This window comes from Colletes latitarsis, chromosome 2 (assembly GCF_051014445.1).
Source record: "Colletes latitarsis isolate SP2378_abdomen chromosome 2, iyColLati1, whole genome shotgun sequence".
Lineage (NCBI taxonomy): Eukaryota > Metazoa > Arthropoda > Insecta > Hymenoptera > Colletidae > Colletes > Colletes latitarsis.
In genome coordinates this window covers 9,119,494-9,137,715 of record NC_135135.1, presented here as the reverse complement: position 1 = coordinate 9,137,715, position 18,222 = coordinate 9,119,494, and the positions used below count along the sequence as shown (strand labels likewise).

The 18,222-nt window shown below is 33.3% G+C and overlaps 1 protein-coding gene across 2 annotated transcripts; it reads right to left on the bottom strand.

Annotated features, from left to right (window-relative positions):
- Positions 1–1,080: 1,080 nt before the first annotated feature.
- On the bottom strand, positions 1,081–17,821 carry Ogre (optic ganglion reduced). Of its 2 annotated transcripts, XR_013080835.1 has the most exons (5): positions 16,683–17,821; positions 11,436–11,543; positions 7,861–8,016; positions 3,514–4,744; positions 1,081–3,465 (listed from the first exon to the last, which is right to left on the bottom strand). XR_013080835.1 is itself a non-coding variant. In XM_076779535.1 (4 exons), the coding sequence occupies exons 1-4, from the start codon at positions 16,929–16,931 to the stop codon at positions 4,172–4,174; spliced, it is 1,086 nt and encodes a 361-aa protein (XP_076635650.1). In that variant the 5' UTR covers positions 16,932–17,821; the 3' UTR covers positions 1,081–4,171. The 2 variants fall into 2 exon arrangements, 1 of the variants encoding a protein (XP_076635650.1); XM_076779535.1 differs by having other exon boundaries at positions 1,081–4,744.
- Between the last annotated feature and the right edge of the window lie 401 nt (positions 17,822–18,222).

Here is an 18,222-nt window from a genome sequence, read left to right as displayed (position 1 = left end):
TAGAATATTTAAATTCAAATTTTATTTCTGTTCAGTTTTGCTCCGTATATATTATACATAAAAATATGATGAATATATATATATGTATATAATGTATCTACATATATTTGTTGTGTAATAATAACAGGAGAAATTGAATCACGCCACATAAGAAAAATAAAGTTACTATAATTCAATTTGAAAAACATCTAACAGTTAAGTCTCAAAATATTGAAAAACTTTAAAAAAAAAAAGATTGCATTGCTTTAGATTGTTAGTGAATTCATGTAGCGTTCACACGAGAAAATAATGCGACAAGATACTAAAATTGAAACAAACAACATTGGAAAAGCAACAAATTTTTCCAAAGAATTTTTAAAGTGGTAAAAGTAATCGAGAAAACACGAAAATTGTATACTTTTCTAGGAATTTTATGTGCAATCTGATCGAAATTTACTTTCAATTTATCAATAGTGGAATATCATGTTTTACTGAAAACTATGCTTACAAACTTTTAAACAATAGTGTATATACATATGATTAAATTGCTCGAAAATTGAAAAGACGAAATAATTGTAACACCATCGTTGACGTCGTCTCGCCTATGCTTCACGGCTCGCAGAATATCTGGAAAAGCTGGCATAAAAATAAACGTGTCATCCGATTACTGCATTCAATTTTATTGCAGACTTGAGTCATTCGCGTTGTAATATGAAAGAGTTCGATCCTTTCATTTGTCCTTGATTCTCACAACAATCTACTACTTTGTCATTATCTGCAACTAAAATTAAGAAGTGTTTCGTTTTTAATTAGTTCGATAGCTTTATTTTTAAATACTGTTATACTAATATAAAGGAGAAATAGAACATAAAAATTTATTTTGTTTATGTTGTTATCAACTTACTTTTTGAAATCGTTGCGTGTCTCGTGTTGAATCTAAATCTAATGTTTCTAAAGAAGAAACTCTGAACACAAAAAATGAAAAAACACGCATATAAGTAATATTTGACAAAATAAAGAACTTTTTAAATATATCAAATCTTATATTTAGTTACGATTAATCGTTGAAAAAGAATGGGCTAAATAAAGTACATACATTAATGTTCGTTCATTTAGTATTTTTATAATAGTTAAATATATTGCCAACTTAAATGAGTCAGTATTGACCTCTACTTCTCTTCTTACTCGTATGCATTAATCATCTACAGAGATAGTACCGTTAAAACTCGTCTCAATGTTAGTACTTATTTCTCGCGAGAAAACATTGGATATCATACAGTTCGTTTAACGCTTATACATTAATATACCGGTACAGACACCGAATATTTGTTAAGAAAAAGCAGAGCCCCGACTAAAACGCTGTTGGAAGATTTATAACATTAAATACATTTTCTTTATCACATATTTACGCATCAATGGAACACAAATGGACAAATATTTAGTACAAAATGTTGGTCTACCTTACAAAAAACTCATGCATATTTATGTATTCAACTACCAGATCACGTAGAAACTTATTCATAAAATATTGAAACGTAAAATGCATTCAGAAATATAAGAAACTTATAAAACTGCTATCATAAAATACTCTACCACTCATAATTATTAGTACACCCACGAAACGTTGTCGATCTTTGGATTATTGTAACATCGTGAAAAGAAATCTTCCTTAAATAAAATTTTTACCGCCATTTTATTTCACTTTGAACGAAAAGTATGCCGTTCACACTGGAATACGCATATAATGCTTGCTTTATAAGAAATAATAACGAAAAACGACGCAAATTTATTATAGAATTTTAATCATTTTTATTTTATTTAATAATTTAGAAGTTGAACGTGTACTTTGATGTAATAAGTGTGTTTCAATAATTCAAAGTGGTATAAAATGGCGAAAAAAAATTACACATCGACTTTTGAAGAGGTCGTTAATTTTTACATTCATGGTAATTTTAGATTGGTACAAAATTTGTTTAACTTTTAAGACCGTTTGAGTTTGAAGCATTTTTTTGAGTAAAATCATATACGCTTTTTTACTCGCTTCGTAGCGTGAAAAAATGATTGTAGGCCTTGGTAAGAAAAGTGGAAGGATAGTGAAACTTGCGTATACTTTTGAAGGGGAAAGCATTGTCCTTGAAAATTGTGTCATTGAATACCAGTTTTTTCCCCGTAAATCATTTATATACACTACCGTTCAAAAGTTTGGAATCAGTTGGGTATTGCAAAATCAAGTACAGATATTTTATTACAATTAAAGTCTTCTATACTGTAACAATTTATACTGTACACATATTAAACTAACTTAAAATTAATTAAAAAACTGGCATCCCTGTTTGCCTTATTCATTTTGCCATTTACTAATTTCTTAAAATCCTATGCTTCTAATCCAAAGATTTAAAACTGGTACAATGATCCTATTCATTTAAAAATTTTTCAGAATTTAAAAATGAAATTTTGTCTGCAAACTCATTAAAATATGCGATATAGTCTTCTTTACAGGCGGTTACTTTCGATCTATTAACAAAAAAATGTGACTTCTTCTATCAAACTTTTGAACGGTAATTACATACGTTGAAACCAACTTATTAAAAAAAAACATTAGCAAATCGAAAATAATTTTTACGTTAGGTATTTGTGAACATTTATTTTATTATTTGAACGAATAGATTCGGACCTGAAAGAATCTCCAAGAAAATTTATCTCAGGAATGTGAAAGTGGTTATAATACTTTGGAAGATCGACAACGTTTCAACCAAGTGCCCTAATATTTATGGGCGTCAGTGTACGCATCATTATTGGCTTCAGTGATATTTACCAATGCCGTCTGAATACGCTAGGTAGGAATATAAGAAAATAAAAAATTTCTCGCGGCAGTGCGCGTTTACAATGACGATCGATAGAATAAAAATTATGGTGATCTCATCATAGAAAAATGTTACACGGTATTTCTGCTTTAACACGTTCGAGAATTTCTTTATCACTATTCTAGAAACAGAAATGCGGTGCTGAATTGCTTTGAGCAATAATTCTCAACGTAAAACAGTTTTTGCTTTGGGAAACTATTACTAATGAAGTATAAAGAACGATTTTTTAGTCAATCGTTAAAAACAATGATTCGCGCGGGCACATGCACTCACTCATGCACACATTCACGTACGCGTATATAGAGATCCTGAAGTGTTCACTTGTGCGTTATTTAGAGTATCATCGCGTGTCTTGAGCGTTCTATATCAGTCGTACATGTCAATTGTTTTACGCTAGGCGTGAAAATATTTTGCTAAACTGCTGTAATGTAACGTGATGATTTCTACGAATACAATAGGTCGATATTCTCGTTTAGTTCTTTGAAAGACAGAATATAACGAACCGTACAGGGTGCCTGGGAAAATTACGTGCATCGAACGATTGCTTATTAAAAGATAAAAAAAAAATATAGAATAACTTTATTTAGTTTCGAACTTAATTCTCAAGAATATCGAATTTGAACTCCGTCAAAAGTAATTAAAATTTAAATGACAAGCTTTATCGTATCACTTGGTTAATGAATCTTAATTTAAGAATAAATTTACGAATCAAACGAACGCAAACAGAAATTAATTTATTATTTAATGATTCATGAAAAACCCATGACAAACCCATTAAAACCGTCACACAGTGTGTCCAACGATAGACAAAAGTAAAAAAAACTGTGTCTATGTTTTATAAATTCTTATATCTTAAAATACTAATAAAGGAATGTAGATTTTAATACTATTAATCATTTTTACTGAATTTCCAATTTGATATAAAAAATAATACCAGAATTTTATTGTAACTTTAGAAGTATTTTTTCAAATTTTCTATTTGATTTTTGTAGGTTATATTAAGTTACTTTTCAAACAATTGAATAATTTTTTTACAACATTAACAATTCGTCCCAATCTTGTACGTTAACTTATTATTGACTTTGATTAAATTGGTCTGAGCAATTGGGCAAAATTGTACCGTATCTTGGCACACATACGAATCGAATCTTCGAACTCGATTGTCTTGAGAATTAAGCCTCGAATGAAAAGAAGTTATTCTACGTTTGTTTTGCAAGGAATCACCTCTTGCTCGAGTTGTACATAACTTTCAGGGACACCCTGTACAGGGAAACTCGTGTCAGTCCTCGTCGATGTCTTTTAGTTAAAATTCTTTGAAAATATTAATTCTACGGGGCAACAGATGGCGTATCACTCATTTCGATAGAGAGCTCCTTCAAGAATTCCCTATAGATTTTCGAGTTCATGTTGGCCGAAAGGACATAGAGGAGCCACCAATCACCGAGATCGGTTTTCTTGCTGACACTGTAGCAAATGTCGTCCTCGACCAATCGCACAGAGAGCTGCAGCAATTTTGACCTAATGACTGGAGCAAAGACAATAGCAGCTCTGTAAACCACCAATCCCAATAGGAGGATCGAGAGAATCGTAAACCAAAACCAGATGAAGATGTAGGTCTTCTCGTTAACGATGTTCAATGGCAGAATACAGAGGGAGTCGTGCTTCTGTATCGTTCCTGATGCACCATACTTGTGAAAGATGCATTTAGTAACGCGTGGGAACACGTAGACCATTGGGTCGATACGCTCTTCTTGCGGAACGTCTGAGAATTGCAGCACGCGCAGTCCGTAGCTGAGGAATTCGCCGTCGAAGAACCGATTCATCAGGTACATTTGAAAGAAAATATTCAACAGGCACAGGACTTCACATATGAAGTACCGGTACACGTACATGCTGTGAGTCTGAAAGAACAAACAGTCACTGAATTAGCACGAATTGAACTCAATGAGAGCAAATTGGATCTATCGCAACCGTCTCAGCCTTCCTCTTAACTCTTTTACACATTTACAGGCCTTTATTGTATCACGACCTAAAAACAATATACAATAACAGTTATTATAAATCTGTACTCGTATTAGATCTAGAAATTAATTTGGTGCTTCTTTTTCAAAAAGTTTATCGTTTATTCACAAAGAAAAACACGTATGTATTTTATTCATAGTAATAACCGCCATTACTTTTGATGAAAGATAGATGGCGGTTTCGATGCTTTTTTGCACCTTTCCCAACGTTTGAAAGTGCATATCTTTTTTCCCGCCCGGAAAAAAACAGTCGTCATAGTTAATACAAAAATAATCTGTTTCCCAACTTTTCTGTCATTCTTTCTTGTCAATGCGTTCGTCGAACTAATAACAAAGAAATAAAGTAACGCAAAAGGTATGAAGGGGACAGTTCTACGTCTGACAAAAAGAGGGCAAGGCCTTCGAATCACCGATTTCATTGAAGCTTGGTACACTTGTAGATCTATGTAGTCATTCTGTTCACGATTATACAGGGTGTTCGGCCACCACTGGGAAAAAATTTTAATGGGAGATTCTAGAGGCCGAAATAAGACGAAAATCAAGGATACTAATTTGTTGATTGAGGCACCGTTAAAAAGTTATAGAAATATTTCCGGCCATACAGTATATTTTCGGTAAAGAATTTTTTTCTCGAAAGTACGTAGGATTTCGGGGGTATGTGTATTGGCAAAAATGATTGTAATTAACTCCCACAGCGGAAACTAATTTTTTTAGAACGATTTGAAATTTTTTTTTTCCGTCGAAAAATTTAGTATTATACAGTAATAATTTATATATTTACTGTATGGAAAAGTTGTTTAATACTTTTTTGTAGGTATCTGTGAGCTCTACTTTCATACTGAATTATACAGTAATGATTCTTAAAATGAACTCCAGACGTGATTCGTAGATTGAATATTTCTGTCCTTCCCAACTGGGGGGGATCCCCCTCTTGAAGCCAGTGAATCGTAAAAGTCGTTATTTAAAAAACGATACAAGCTAAGGAGCCGACGACGATTTGTATGAAAGACTTTTTTTCTCGTTCGTCCTCACTAGTCCTTTTCTTCGGTTGTCGACTACGGTCGTCGGCAAAAGATAAAAGTGACTCCGAGCGCTCAACGATATCGCTGTGTATTAATATCTGTTGGTGTCGAATTTCGCCTCTGTCGTTTGAAAGGTGAACTCTCAGTAACTCCGGATCGATCTATGTCGTAAGAATCATTACTGTATACTTGACTTTAGAAAATTTTACTGTTAGGAATCCTCACCTCGTTAAATCCATCGCCATCAGACGGACAATCTTGGAACAAGGCAAAGATAACAAACAGCAATAAAGAAACTATGGAATTTAGAGTATACCCTAAAGACTCCTGTTACCATTACTTAAACGAAATAATGAAATAATATACTTACTATACAGGGTGTTCGGCCACCCCTGGGAAAAATTTTAATGGACAATTCTAGAGGCCAAAATAAGACGAAAATCAAGAATACCAATTTGTTGATGGAGGCTTCGTTAAAAAGTTATTAACGTTTAAACTTCCGCCCCTACTGAATTTTTTTCTCAAAAATGCACAAGATTTCGGGGGTATGTCTATTCACCAAAAATGATTATAATTGACCCCCGCAACCGAAAATAATTTTTCGGAAACGATTTGAATTTTTTTTTTTCGCCGAAAAATTTAGGCACCTACCCCCTGTCGATTTTTCTTAAAAATTCGTTTTTGATTTTTACTAATTTTGTTTGACGCCCTAGAGAAAAGTTGTCTAATACTTTTTTGTAGGTACCTATGAGCTCTACTTCAGAGAAAAGTTTCATTGAAATATATTCACTATTGTAAGAGTTATGGCTGTTTGAAAATTGGACCACTTTTATGGGGTTTTTCTAATTTTACGGGGTCAAGGAACAACTTTTCCAATATTTTTAGAATTTCTACATATTCTTCACTAAAATACGCGTTGATTGTTTTTTGAAACATCAAAATTGTCCAATCCGTTCAGAAGTTATGACGTTTTAAAGATTTGCATGAAATTTTCAGGAAGTATTTCTTTCTGATCAGAAATGATATTTTCAGTAAAGAATTTTTTTCACGAAAGTATGTAGGATTTCGAAGGTATGTGTATTAACCAAAAATGATTGTAATTAACCCCTGCAACTGAAAATAATTTTTTCAAAACGATTTGAAATTTTTTTTTTTCGTCGAAAAATGTAGGCACCTTTCTGAATTTTTTTCTCGAAAATGCGTAGGATTTCGAGGGTATGTCTAATGACCAAAAACGATTGTAATTGACCCCCGCAACCGAAAATAATTTTTCCAGAACGATTTGAAATTTTTTTTTTGTCGAAAAATTTCACACCCTCTCGAATTTTTTTCTCGAAAGCGCGTAGGATTTCGGGGGTATGTGTAATGACAAAAAATGATTGTAATTGACCCCTGCAATCGAAAATAATTTTTCCAGAACGATTTGAAATTTTTTAATTTAATTGTTAATAACTTTTTAACGAAGCCTCCATCAACAAATTGGTATTCTTGATTTTCGTCTTATTTTGATCTCCAGAATCCCCCATTAAAATTTTTCCCAGGGGTGACCGAACACCCTGTATTCCCAAAGCAGAACGAATCATTTCTACTGCTTTGATTGCGTTTTTCTTTAATTGAAAGGTAAACATTATGTCTAATGATAGTTTTGTCGAACGCCATGTTTACTAATGTTTGATGATAATATGATACGTCTCTTGTTTTAACAAAGTAGCACAAGTTTTACAACTATGAAGGTTTCCTACCATCGCAAAATAATATCATCGGACTATTTACATTTAAACCGGAGTTGTAAATGATGTAATATAAAAGCACCGAATTAACTTCTAAACTTCGTGATAAGAGGAAGCCTGTCCGTGACTATAACAAATCGTAGCAAAAAGAAAAAAAAAGAATCGTCCGTTCAGCTACACAAATCTTACAGTTTCCACGGTTTCGTACTTTCTGATTAAAACAACGTTCAACTTATACGCTCACCTGCTTATGATTTATGATGTACTCTATTAGTATAGCTCTCTTTTGGTCGATGTTCTTCTTGTGATCGAGGCTGTAATTCATGCCCATTACCAACGCGTTGATCAAACCACCCTCCCACATATTCCACAACCATTGTGGCACGTAGCATAATACTGCCTGTTAAAATATACATATCATGTAAATCATGCAGAATTTCAGAGACACAAAGTATGTGTAAAGAGTTGAATTTATTGGGTTGGTCGAAAAGTAACAGAATTTTCGATAGGAAACAGAAACCACTTTTTTTATTTTTTAATACAGGAACCTTTATTAACTCCTTGCCAAATCTGTTGTTTTTTTGTGAGCATGTATGAACAAATTTAAACAAAATTAAATAGCATACATTTGAAAAATGACTTGTAATTGAATTGCACATAAAGAAGTTAATGCTTACGTCAATAATCGAAATATTCACGTGTGTTATTTAACTAAGTCAGATATAAAACAATGATTTTGCTTCCATGCTTTTTTCCATGCTGTTTTCAAAGATTTTAGCAACTAAATACTTACAATTATAATATAATCTGTCCAAAAATTTAGAAACAGTCATACCTTTTAATAAAAAACGACGTTCCTTTGTTAGTAGGCTGAAAGTAACAGTCTATAAAAGTACCAGCTTTTATTAGCCCCAAAACTTAATAATTAACACGTAATTTCGTTCCTCAAAAATTTCCTACGCGCGTCATACCAAAGTTACGAACTCAAAGATATCGTAGGACTTCCGCAGGACGGCGGTTTTATGTGACAATGTTTATCAACATAATGATTTAGATTCACCACAATTAACGTAGATGTTCAAAATGATGCATGATTGACATCAATGCAGTGATGTAATCTGTTAATCAAAGAGGAAACTGCACTTTGAATTGTATCTGCATCGAGATTCGTTGTTTCATATTTTCAGTTGTCTTTTTTTTTCATTAGGTTTTAAAGTCGCATCAATTGCTTGGTTATTAGCGACTAGATTATTTTACACTATACTAGAGAGAAGTTTGGATTCTCTCAGAATCTCTGTGAAACTCGTAGAGTATAAAGAGTGTTCGGCGAACCCTGGGAAAAATTTTAATGGGAGATTCTAGAGGCCAAAATAAGACGAAAATCAAGAATACTAATTTGTTGATGGAGGCTTCGTTAAAAAGTTACTAACGTTTAAAGTTTCGCCCGTACTGAATTTTTTTCTAGAAAATGGGTAGGATTTCGGGGGTAGGTCTATTCACCAAAAATTATTGTAATTGACCCCCTCAACAGAAAGTAATTTTTCCAGAACGATTTGAATTTTTTTTTCGCCGACACCTACCCTCTTGTCGATTTTTCTTAAAAATGGGTTTTTGATTTTTAATAATTCTGTTTGACATCCTAGAGAAAAGTTGTCTAATACTTTTTTGTAAGTACCCATGAGCTCTACTTCAGAAAAAAGTTTCATTGAAATATATTCACTATTGTAGGAGTTATGGCTGTTTGAAAACTGGACCACTTTTATGGGGTTTTTCCCATTTTACGAGGTTAAGAAGCAACTTTTCCAATATTTTTAGAATGTCTACATATTCCTCACTAAAATACGCGTTGATTGCTTTTTGAAACAGTAAAATCGTCCAATCCGTTCAGAAGTTATGACGTTTTAAAGATTTGCATGAAATTTTAAGGAAGCATTTCTGGCCAGAAATTATATTATCAGGAAAGAATTTTTTTCACGAAAGTATGTAGGATTTCGAAGGTATGTGTATTAACCAAAAATGATTGTAATTAACCCCTACAACTGAAAATAATTTTTTCAAAACGATTTGAAATTTTTTCTTTTTGTCGAAAAATGTAGGCACCTTTCTGAATTTTTTTCTCGAAAATGCGTAGGATTTCGGGGGTATGTCTATTTACAAACAATGATTGTAATCGACCCCCACAACTAAAAATAATTTTTCCAGAACGATTTGAAATATTTTAATTTCGTCGAAAAATGTCAACACCTACTGTGATTTTTTTCTCGAAACTGAGCAGGATTTCGGGGGTAGGTCTATTCACAAAAAATACTTGTAACTGATCCCCCAACCGAAAGTAATTTTTTCAGAACGATTTGAAATTTTTTTTTTTCGCGGAAAAATTTAGGCACCTACCTCCTTGTCGATTTTTCTTAAAAATTCCTATTTCATGTTTAGTAATTTTGTTTGACGCCCTACAGAAAAGTTGTCTAATACTTTTTTGTAGGTACCCATGAGCTCTACTTCAGAAAAAAGTTTCATTGAAATATATTCACTATTGTAGGAGTTATGGCTGTTTGAAAACTGGACCACTTTTATGGGGTTTTTCCCATTTTACGAGGTTAAGAAGCAACTTTTCCAATATTTTTAGAATGTCTACATATTCCTCACTAAAATACGCGTTGATTGCTTTTTGAAACAGTAAAATCGTCCAATCCGTTCGGAAGTTATGACGTTTTAAAGATTTGCATGAAATTTTGAGGAAGCATTTCTGGCAAGAAATTATATTTTCAGTGAAGAATTTTTTTCTCGAAAATGCGTAGGATTTCAGGGGTATGTGTATTCACCAAAAATGATTGTAATTGAGCCCCGTAACCGAAAATAATTTTTTCAGAATAATTTAAAATTATTTAATTTAATTTTTTAATAACTTTTTAACGAAGCCTCAGTCAAGAAATTGATATTCTTGATTTTCGTCTTATTTAAGCCTCTAGAATCTCCCATTAAAATTTTTCCCAGGTTTAGCCGAACGCCGTGTATAGAAGCAACAAAAATAAAAATTTGAGCGATATTTGCGCTGAAATCAAAACACATAAGAGTAAAATTTTAACAGAACATTGTGGAAAATCAATCGATTCGATGCTTCGTAATGTTCTGCAATTATTAAAAATAAGTTATTCCACAAAATATTAGCTTTTTAAAACATTTTTGTTGTGGCAATGCAAATAATTTTTTCAAATATAGTCTTGAACTAATAACCGTAGCAAACAGAACATCGAAAATTTTATTGAGTTTAGTGTAATTTATTACAATAAATTTTAAGATCAACTACGAACTATTCGTTGTTTATCTATAATAAAAAAAATATTGTCTCAAACGTTCGTCCTGTTTTTTATTAGTTAGGAACGCTGCTTTTCACTAAGAGAAAAAAAAACAAAAATCATCATCCACTGCAGAAATCCATCACTTATTGGCGAACCTATTAATAACAGATATAACCGTGACTGTAACTGATATAGGCCAAAACCTTTTTTTATTCGTAACCGTCGAACTATCGTTTCTGTTCTTATAAACGTTTTGTAATAGGAGTCAATATCGTAATTGTTTTCGATCCCTGGTATTCCTCGACAGAAATAAAAAGCGATATAATTATCGCTTGCATAAGTTGTATTATCAGCCGAGCTTAAGTTACGCGTTTAATCTTTCGCGCTCGGGCATTCACGCGAACGAGGTTCGGATATACAGCGCGATAGGTGAAATAGGAGGCTGGTAACAAACCAAAAGCGCAGCTGTCCCCAAGTTTATCGGTCGCGCGCACGATATTACTGATAAATGAGCCCTTACCTGGAAGAACAACACGAAGCACACCCATTGGTAGTATGTGTAATATTTCCTTGCGTCAACGTCACCGAAGTCGTTCGCCACTCCTGGATGCGCGACTTCCAGACCGACCTGCGAAAAAAAAATAAAATTTTAGCTAATTAAATTTCTACCTCTTGGCTGTGTTACAGTTTTTACTAATAGCGTCTACGTTTAAATAATAATTTTAACTGCTGTTGAGAGGAACGTAGGAAATTAAAAAAATTAATGCAGCTTTTAAACAGTATAAATCTTCTTATGACTTAAAAATATAAGGCAAATCTTAAATTTCGAACGAAGCAAGGAAATCGGTGAGAAAAAAGTATACATACATGATTCTCTTCATAAGTTCTTTGAGTATGAATCAGTGACAATTTATAGTAATAATAAAATTCAAAATAGTTGAGTATTTAAAGGGTAATTTCTATTCCTTGAAGTGATTTTCCATAGCAAATAAAGGTTGCGTTATTTTTTCGTAAACCCTATATGTATATCCTCAAAGTTTCAGAATTGTTTGAATTTCAGAATAAGGTCTCGGTTAGAGAAAATAAAATTTTTGTTAATTAAATTTCTACCTCTTAGCTGTGTTACAGTTTTTACTAATCGCGTCTACGTTTAAATAATAATTTTAACTGTTGTTGAGAGGAACATAGGAAATTAAAAAAATTAATGCAGCTTTTAAACAGTATAAATCTTCTTATGACTTAAAAATATAAGGCAAATCTTAAATTTCGAACGAAGCAAGGAAATCCGGTGAGAAAAAAGTATGCATACATAATTCTCTTCATAAGTTCTTTGAGTATGAATCAGTGACAATTTATAGTAATAATAAAATTCAAAGTAGATGAGTATTTAAAGGGTAATTTCTATCCCTTGAAATGATTTTCCATAGCAAATGAAGGTTGCGTTATATTTACGTAAACCTTACATGCATATCCCCAAAGTTTCAAAATTGTTTGAATTTCCGGATTAGGTCTGGGATAGAAAGATTAAAATTTTTGTTAATTAAATTTCTACCTCTTGGCTGTGTTACAGTTTTTACAAATCGCGGCTACGATTAAATAATAATTTTAACTGCTGTTGAGAGGAACATAGGAAATTAAAAAAATTAATGCAGCTTTTAAACAGTATAAATCTTCTTATGACTTAAAAATATAACAGGCAAATCTTAAATTTCGAACGAAGCAAGGAAATCCGGTGAGAAAAAAGTATGCATACATAATTCTCTTCATAAGTTCTTTAAGTATGAATCAGTGACAATTTATAGTAATAATAAAATTCAAAGTAGATGAGTATTTAAAGGGTAATTTCTATTCCTTGAAGTGATTTTCCATAGCAAATAGAGGTTGCGTTATATTTACGTAAACCCTATATGTATATCCCCAAAGTTTCAAAATTGTTTGAATTTCCGGATTAGGTCTGGGATAGAAAGATTAAAATTTTTGTTAATTAAATTTCTACCTCTTGGCTGTGTTACAGTTTTTACAAATCGCGGCTACGATTAAATAATAATTTTAACTGCTGTTGAGAGGAACATAGGAAATTAAAAAATTAATGCAGCTTTTAAACAGTATAAATCTTCTTATGACTTAAAAATATAACAGGCAAATCTTAAATTTCGAACGAAGCAAGGAAATCCGGTGAGAAAAAAGTATGCATACATAATTCTCTTCATAAGTTCTTTGAGTATGAATCAGTGACAATTTATAGTAATAATAAAATTCAAAATAGATGAGTATTTAAAGGGTAATTTCTATCCCTTGAAGTGATTTTCATCCCTAAAGTTTCAAAATTGTTTGAATTTCCGGATTAGGTCTGGATTAGAGAAATTTTCCAAAAAGTAAATTTGCTTTCCAATGGGGGTATTAAAAAATAATTGCTCGAGTAAAAGCTGTATTCCTACTGTATTAAAATTGCAGCAAAATTAGAGGCAAGAACTGATAGGAAAATTTGTTCAAAAACAATATCAAATAAACTTAAAGACTCAGGCTATTTTGTTACGAGTAGCGAGATAAATACCCTAACGAATAAAGTGACTTAATTTCGCAAACATTTATATGAATAAACAGTTAAATTTTTGGCTGGTTATTTTCACAGACGAGAGTAAATTTAACACTTTGGGTTAGGATGGACGAAAATTAATGTGTAGAAAAAAAGCAGAATTTTTGAGACCTACAGTTAAATGTGTTATGGTTGTAAGTGGACTCGAAAATTTGCATTTCATTGGTGGAATTTTAGATCAATATAAATATTTAGATATTTTAGAATCAAATTTGAGAGATAATTTCTAGAAATTAAGTCTGATTAAGTTCTGATAATTACTTGTTTCTGCAATACATATAATGCTCCCCTATGTAAAACTAATTTAATTAGAAAATGACTCTTATATAATAGATCAAATGTTTCGGAAATCCCTTCGAAATCAGTCAACATAAATTCAATTGAAAAATATCGTTTACAAAAATATAAAATTTCAAACAAAAATGTTTCAAAAATCGCTTTACACAAAAAGTGGCAAACACTAGAGAGAAAAGTAACAAATGTTAATTGAATCTATGCCTAAGTGAGTGAAACATAAGATAGAAAAAAAGTTTTCAAACCAAATTTATTTATTTATTTAGTCGGTGAATGATTTACCAATTTTTTAAGCAATTGAATAAAAATCAATATATTCTTCAAATTTTGTATTTTTCATGTGAAACCTTAGTGGTGCATGTACTTGCAAACAATATAACTAATGCTTTTCTCAGTATATATAAAACGTTTACCGTATTGCTATAATTATATTTGCCGGTAGTTAAATTACAAGGAGCAATGTTCTTCTAATAAAAGAACAAAATTTTATTTTTTGACAATTGGAAACCACATACACCTAAAATTTGTTGTGGTTCTTATTTTTGTAATGTCATTGAAATTCAGATTAATTTTTCTTAATTTTTGAAAAGTCCTGTCACCCTAATATTCTTTAGTATATTATTTCATATAGCAGGCGAATAAATCTGATGACTAAGAAGACAAGAAGGGAGATATTAGACAGTCTTAATTCATTATCAAAATCTTTTATTTTAACATAACTATCGAACTTTTCTAATACTCCGTCAAATATACATGTGAGACTGTACAGGAATTTTAGATACGTTAAGAATATTTAATAAATGTGAATATTAACGATAAGAATTATTCTTTATGATGATGAAACTCGTCAAAGAAATATGGAAAGTATAGGAATTTGTTACACCACGCACATCGTATGATAGCGTGATTGCTTCATATGAAGCAACTGGGCGGTTATAGAAAATCGATGGGACAAAGCAAACTCTGGGTGTTCATATTCATCTGGTTTCTCATCGATATAACTATTAATTAAGATTTTAAAAAATATCGTTTTTCGTTAATAATTTGTATTTGATTGCTTAACAAATTGACAAATTGTTTACTAAATAACAGATCTAATTTAAAGAAGCAACTTCTGACTGAAAATTATTTTTCTACCTTGTACAGTTTGCAAATTATAATATTAAAGTAAAAATAGTCCAATATTTAAGATTTAATATTCACCCCTTAAAGCGAATTTTTGCAGTAAAAAAAATGTGTTATACATATACTTTACGTATGTTTTAACTATCGTGATTGCAGATCATCCCTTGTGTGTTTATTATTGAATTACAAATAATAGTGAAACATATTTTTGAATGTTATTGCTTTATTTATATTAAATATATTACTATTATTAGGTTCAATTACTGTTAATTGAGTTCATATTACTATAATATGGAAGATACAATAATACAGTTACTTCCATTATATGGTGCAGGATTATTAAATTGTACAGAGTATAAAAGGAAAACTGCATCAATATGTATATGTACAAAGAAATTTTAAACAGAAAATTGTGAGAAACTATAGATATACCAATCGAAAAATGACACATTATCTTCCAACAGGATAGGGACTCTAGATATATGACAAAAGGTGTGCAAGATTGATTGGATCACGGTCATTTCAGGTTGTGAACTGGATCAGATTTAAACCCCACATAAAATTTATGCGTAATACTAAAAGAGACAATTGCAAGATACACGTTATTCCCCACAGTCTTCGTGACATCAGTTATGGGAACTAGTTTAAGAACAATGGTGTTTAATCTTAGAAAAGTTATGTGAAAATCTAATTTAAAGTATAGTTATCCCTCGAAGTACGAGGTTTCGATTGTACGCGGTTTTTTCACGATTTTTGTGGTCGCCGCGTTCTCCGAAGTCGCAGTCTTTCCGCCGTTACAAATGACGACTTTGTATAACTTTTTTACGACATAGATCCTTCAATGATACATTCATTACAATTGAAACAAAATGTGAAAGAAGAATTGTGACAAAATGAGATGTGTCGAACAAAAATTACGATATATTTTCACAAAACGTAATATACATATTTAAATGTATGTTATGCCATGTATAATGTACGTATGATTTTCTTATAATCCTTGTATTATGGTTTTTGGTTAACAGAGATTTAAAGTGTAGGGAGAAGGGGGGTTGATTTCAGAATTACGCAGTACGTTGGCGTCCCGAACATCCGCGTACTTCGGGGGATAACTGTATACCACAACAAATTACAGCTGTTATGGTTGCTAAAGACCGATGGACAAAATATTAAAATCCAAAATTGGTACGATTACGATCTACAACGGTGCAAAATTGAGTCAAATAAAATCTTATAAGCAGTAAATTAATCAACGTAATTTCCAAAAATGACATTTAACTCTTTGGGGCACGCTGGGATTAAAAGTGACCCACCTTTTCGATGTACCGTAATGCATGGTGGGACATTTTTAGTCCAACCTTGAAATATTGCAATAGCTGCATACGCGTAGGTTTATATTTCGTCTTATTTACGTAAAGCATTTGTTAATATCTTCAACAAATGTTAGAAATGTATTCACTTGTGTTGGCAACATTCTACATGCCAATACAGGTTCATCAATTATTGCGATAACTATTACTATTTTTTTTTGTTTTTACATTATGTGGTACTTTTACTAATAAAAATATACCAATTTTGTTTAATAAACGCAAGATGGGTCTATTTTATTATCTGAAGTCCTGTGCCGCAAAGAATTAAACGCGCGTATAGTAGACAAATATGAATGGAAGTATAGCTAAATCGTGGGTGGATCTTCTGGAACGAATTATCAAAACTGTCTAGGATCGCGAAGGGTTAAACGAGATTACCCACCTGTCGATTGAATGCATCCGGCATAGTGAAGGTAGACGTTATCCAGCAATAAGTGTTGATAGGATGAGTGGGTAAACCCTGGACGATACAGGAGATCGGATTACCGACGTATTGGGTGGCCGTGATCACCATCGAGCACGTGAAAAGTAGCACTGTCGTGAAATGGGTGTGCAACCGAAACACCATCGAATCGGTCGTGACTTCCTGCCATTTCAGGTACTGACCAAGATCCCCTAGTAGCTTGTACATGATTGTTTTCTTTCGATAATAATCGCGTTGTTTTCAATTCGACTATTCGACCCACGATCGATCCGGAAAGGAGGATATAGTAGGACCGTGGTTTCCGGCACGAAAAGCGGTAAAACGAAACTAAACTGACACAGGAACCGTACACGGCCGTGTCCACGCGGCGTGCCTGCCTCCTTTTCCTTTCCTCTTTCTCCTTCGGGGTCCTTCTTCCTTATCTTCCCGCCCTACTCCTCGCTGGCTTTCTGTTTTTTCTTCGAGGCGAAGAGAGCGCGCGCACAACCGTGATCGGTCACCGAACCACGTTGCACGAGATCGCGAACCGCCGCTAGATCTCTCGCGGTCTCTGAAAATTTAATTCCGCGACGACGCGTTGACAAAACACACGTGACGTACGGGCATCGTTCGGCGATCGATCGATTCTGCGCGGGCACGGAGCGACGTTCAGGCGCGTTCGGATTTTAAACAACTGAACCGCCCGATATAGCGCGCGCCTTTTTTTCCCACGTGATTCTTCGCAGCAGCAGCAGCAGCAGCAGCAGCAGGTGGCCGAAACCGCCAGCGACGTACGTCTTTCTTTTCCTCGATCTCTATGGAAACGCGCGACGAACATTCGCCGCTTCGTGTCAGCCACGACGCTCTACTGTCAATCCGTGACGCGAAGTTGTGCAACTCCTGGACCCCGATGGCGTTGCGGATCTATCTCTTTCTCCGCGCGACACTTTTTTTCCTCTCGCTATCGTCGCTGGCTGGATGATACGAACGAGTTGGTGGCCGAATACCAAATTGTGACGACATATACACGTACGCACGTAGCACTCTCTTCAACGTCGACTGACGAGAAGTTAGTGGCTTGTTGTTCGGCCGGGGGGCGAGAGGGAAACTCTTTCGATGGGTTAGGGGAACTGCTGGAGTAGAAACGAGCAAACGAGTAGGAGAGGGCCCAGAAGGTGGGGATCGAAACGGTGGGGGACCGACGGCTGTTTCAAACTCCCCCCTTTATGTCTGCATTATACACTCTATACTCTGCTTGCATAGTGTATACTCCTGCGTTCCACGATGACTACCGGTTGTCCGTTCGGGTCTCCCTTTTGCTTATTTTTAACAGATTTACTTACAACTGTTGCTCGTACAATGGCTAACGAAAGTATTTGTAATTTTTTTATTTTTAACGATACAATGTCTATAGCAAAAGGAAAGTCCCAAAATTTTTGTTAGCATATGAGCCAAAATTGCCACAATCCAGAAGCGATAAAAATATGAATAGTAGAAGAAAAGATTCTTTTTATGTTTT

What these genes read in the sequence shown, in the direction of transcription:
- Ogre (XM_076779535.1), bottom strand. Translation starts at nt 16,931, where the DNA reads ATGTACAAGCTACTAGGGGATCTTGGTCAGTACCTGAAATGGCAGGAA. An exon ending in GCTTCGTGTTGTTCTTCCAG is followed by an intron (nt 8,017 to 11,435) that starts GTAAGGGCTCAT and finishes ATATTTTAACAG; the next exon opens with GCAGTATTATGCTACGTGCC. An exon ending in ACATCATAAATCATAAGCAG is followed by an intron (nt 4,745 to 7,860) that starts GTGAGCGTATAA and finishes TTGTTCTTTCAG; the next exon opens with ACTCACAGCATGTACGTGTA.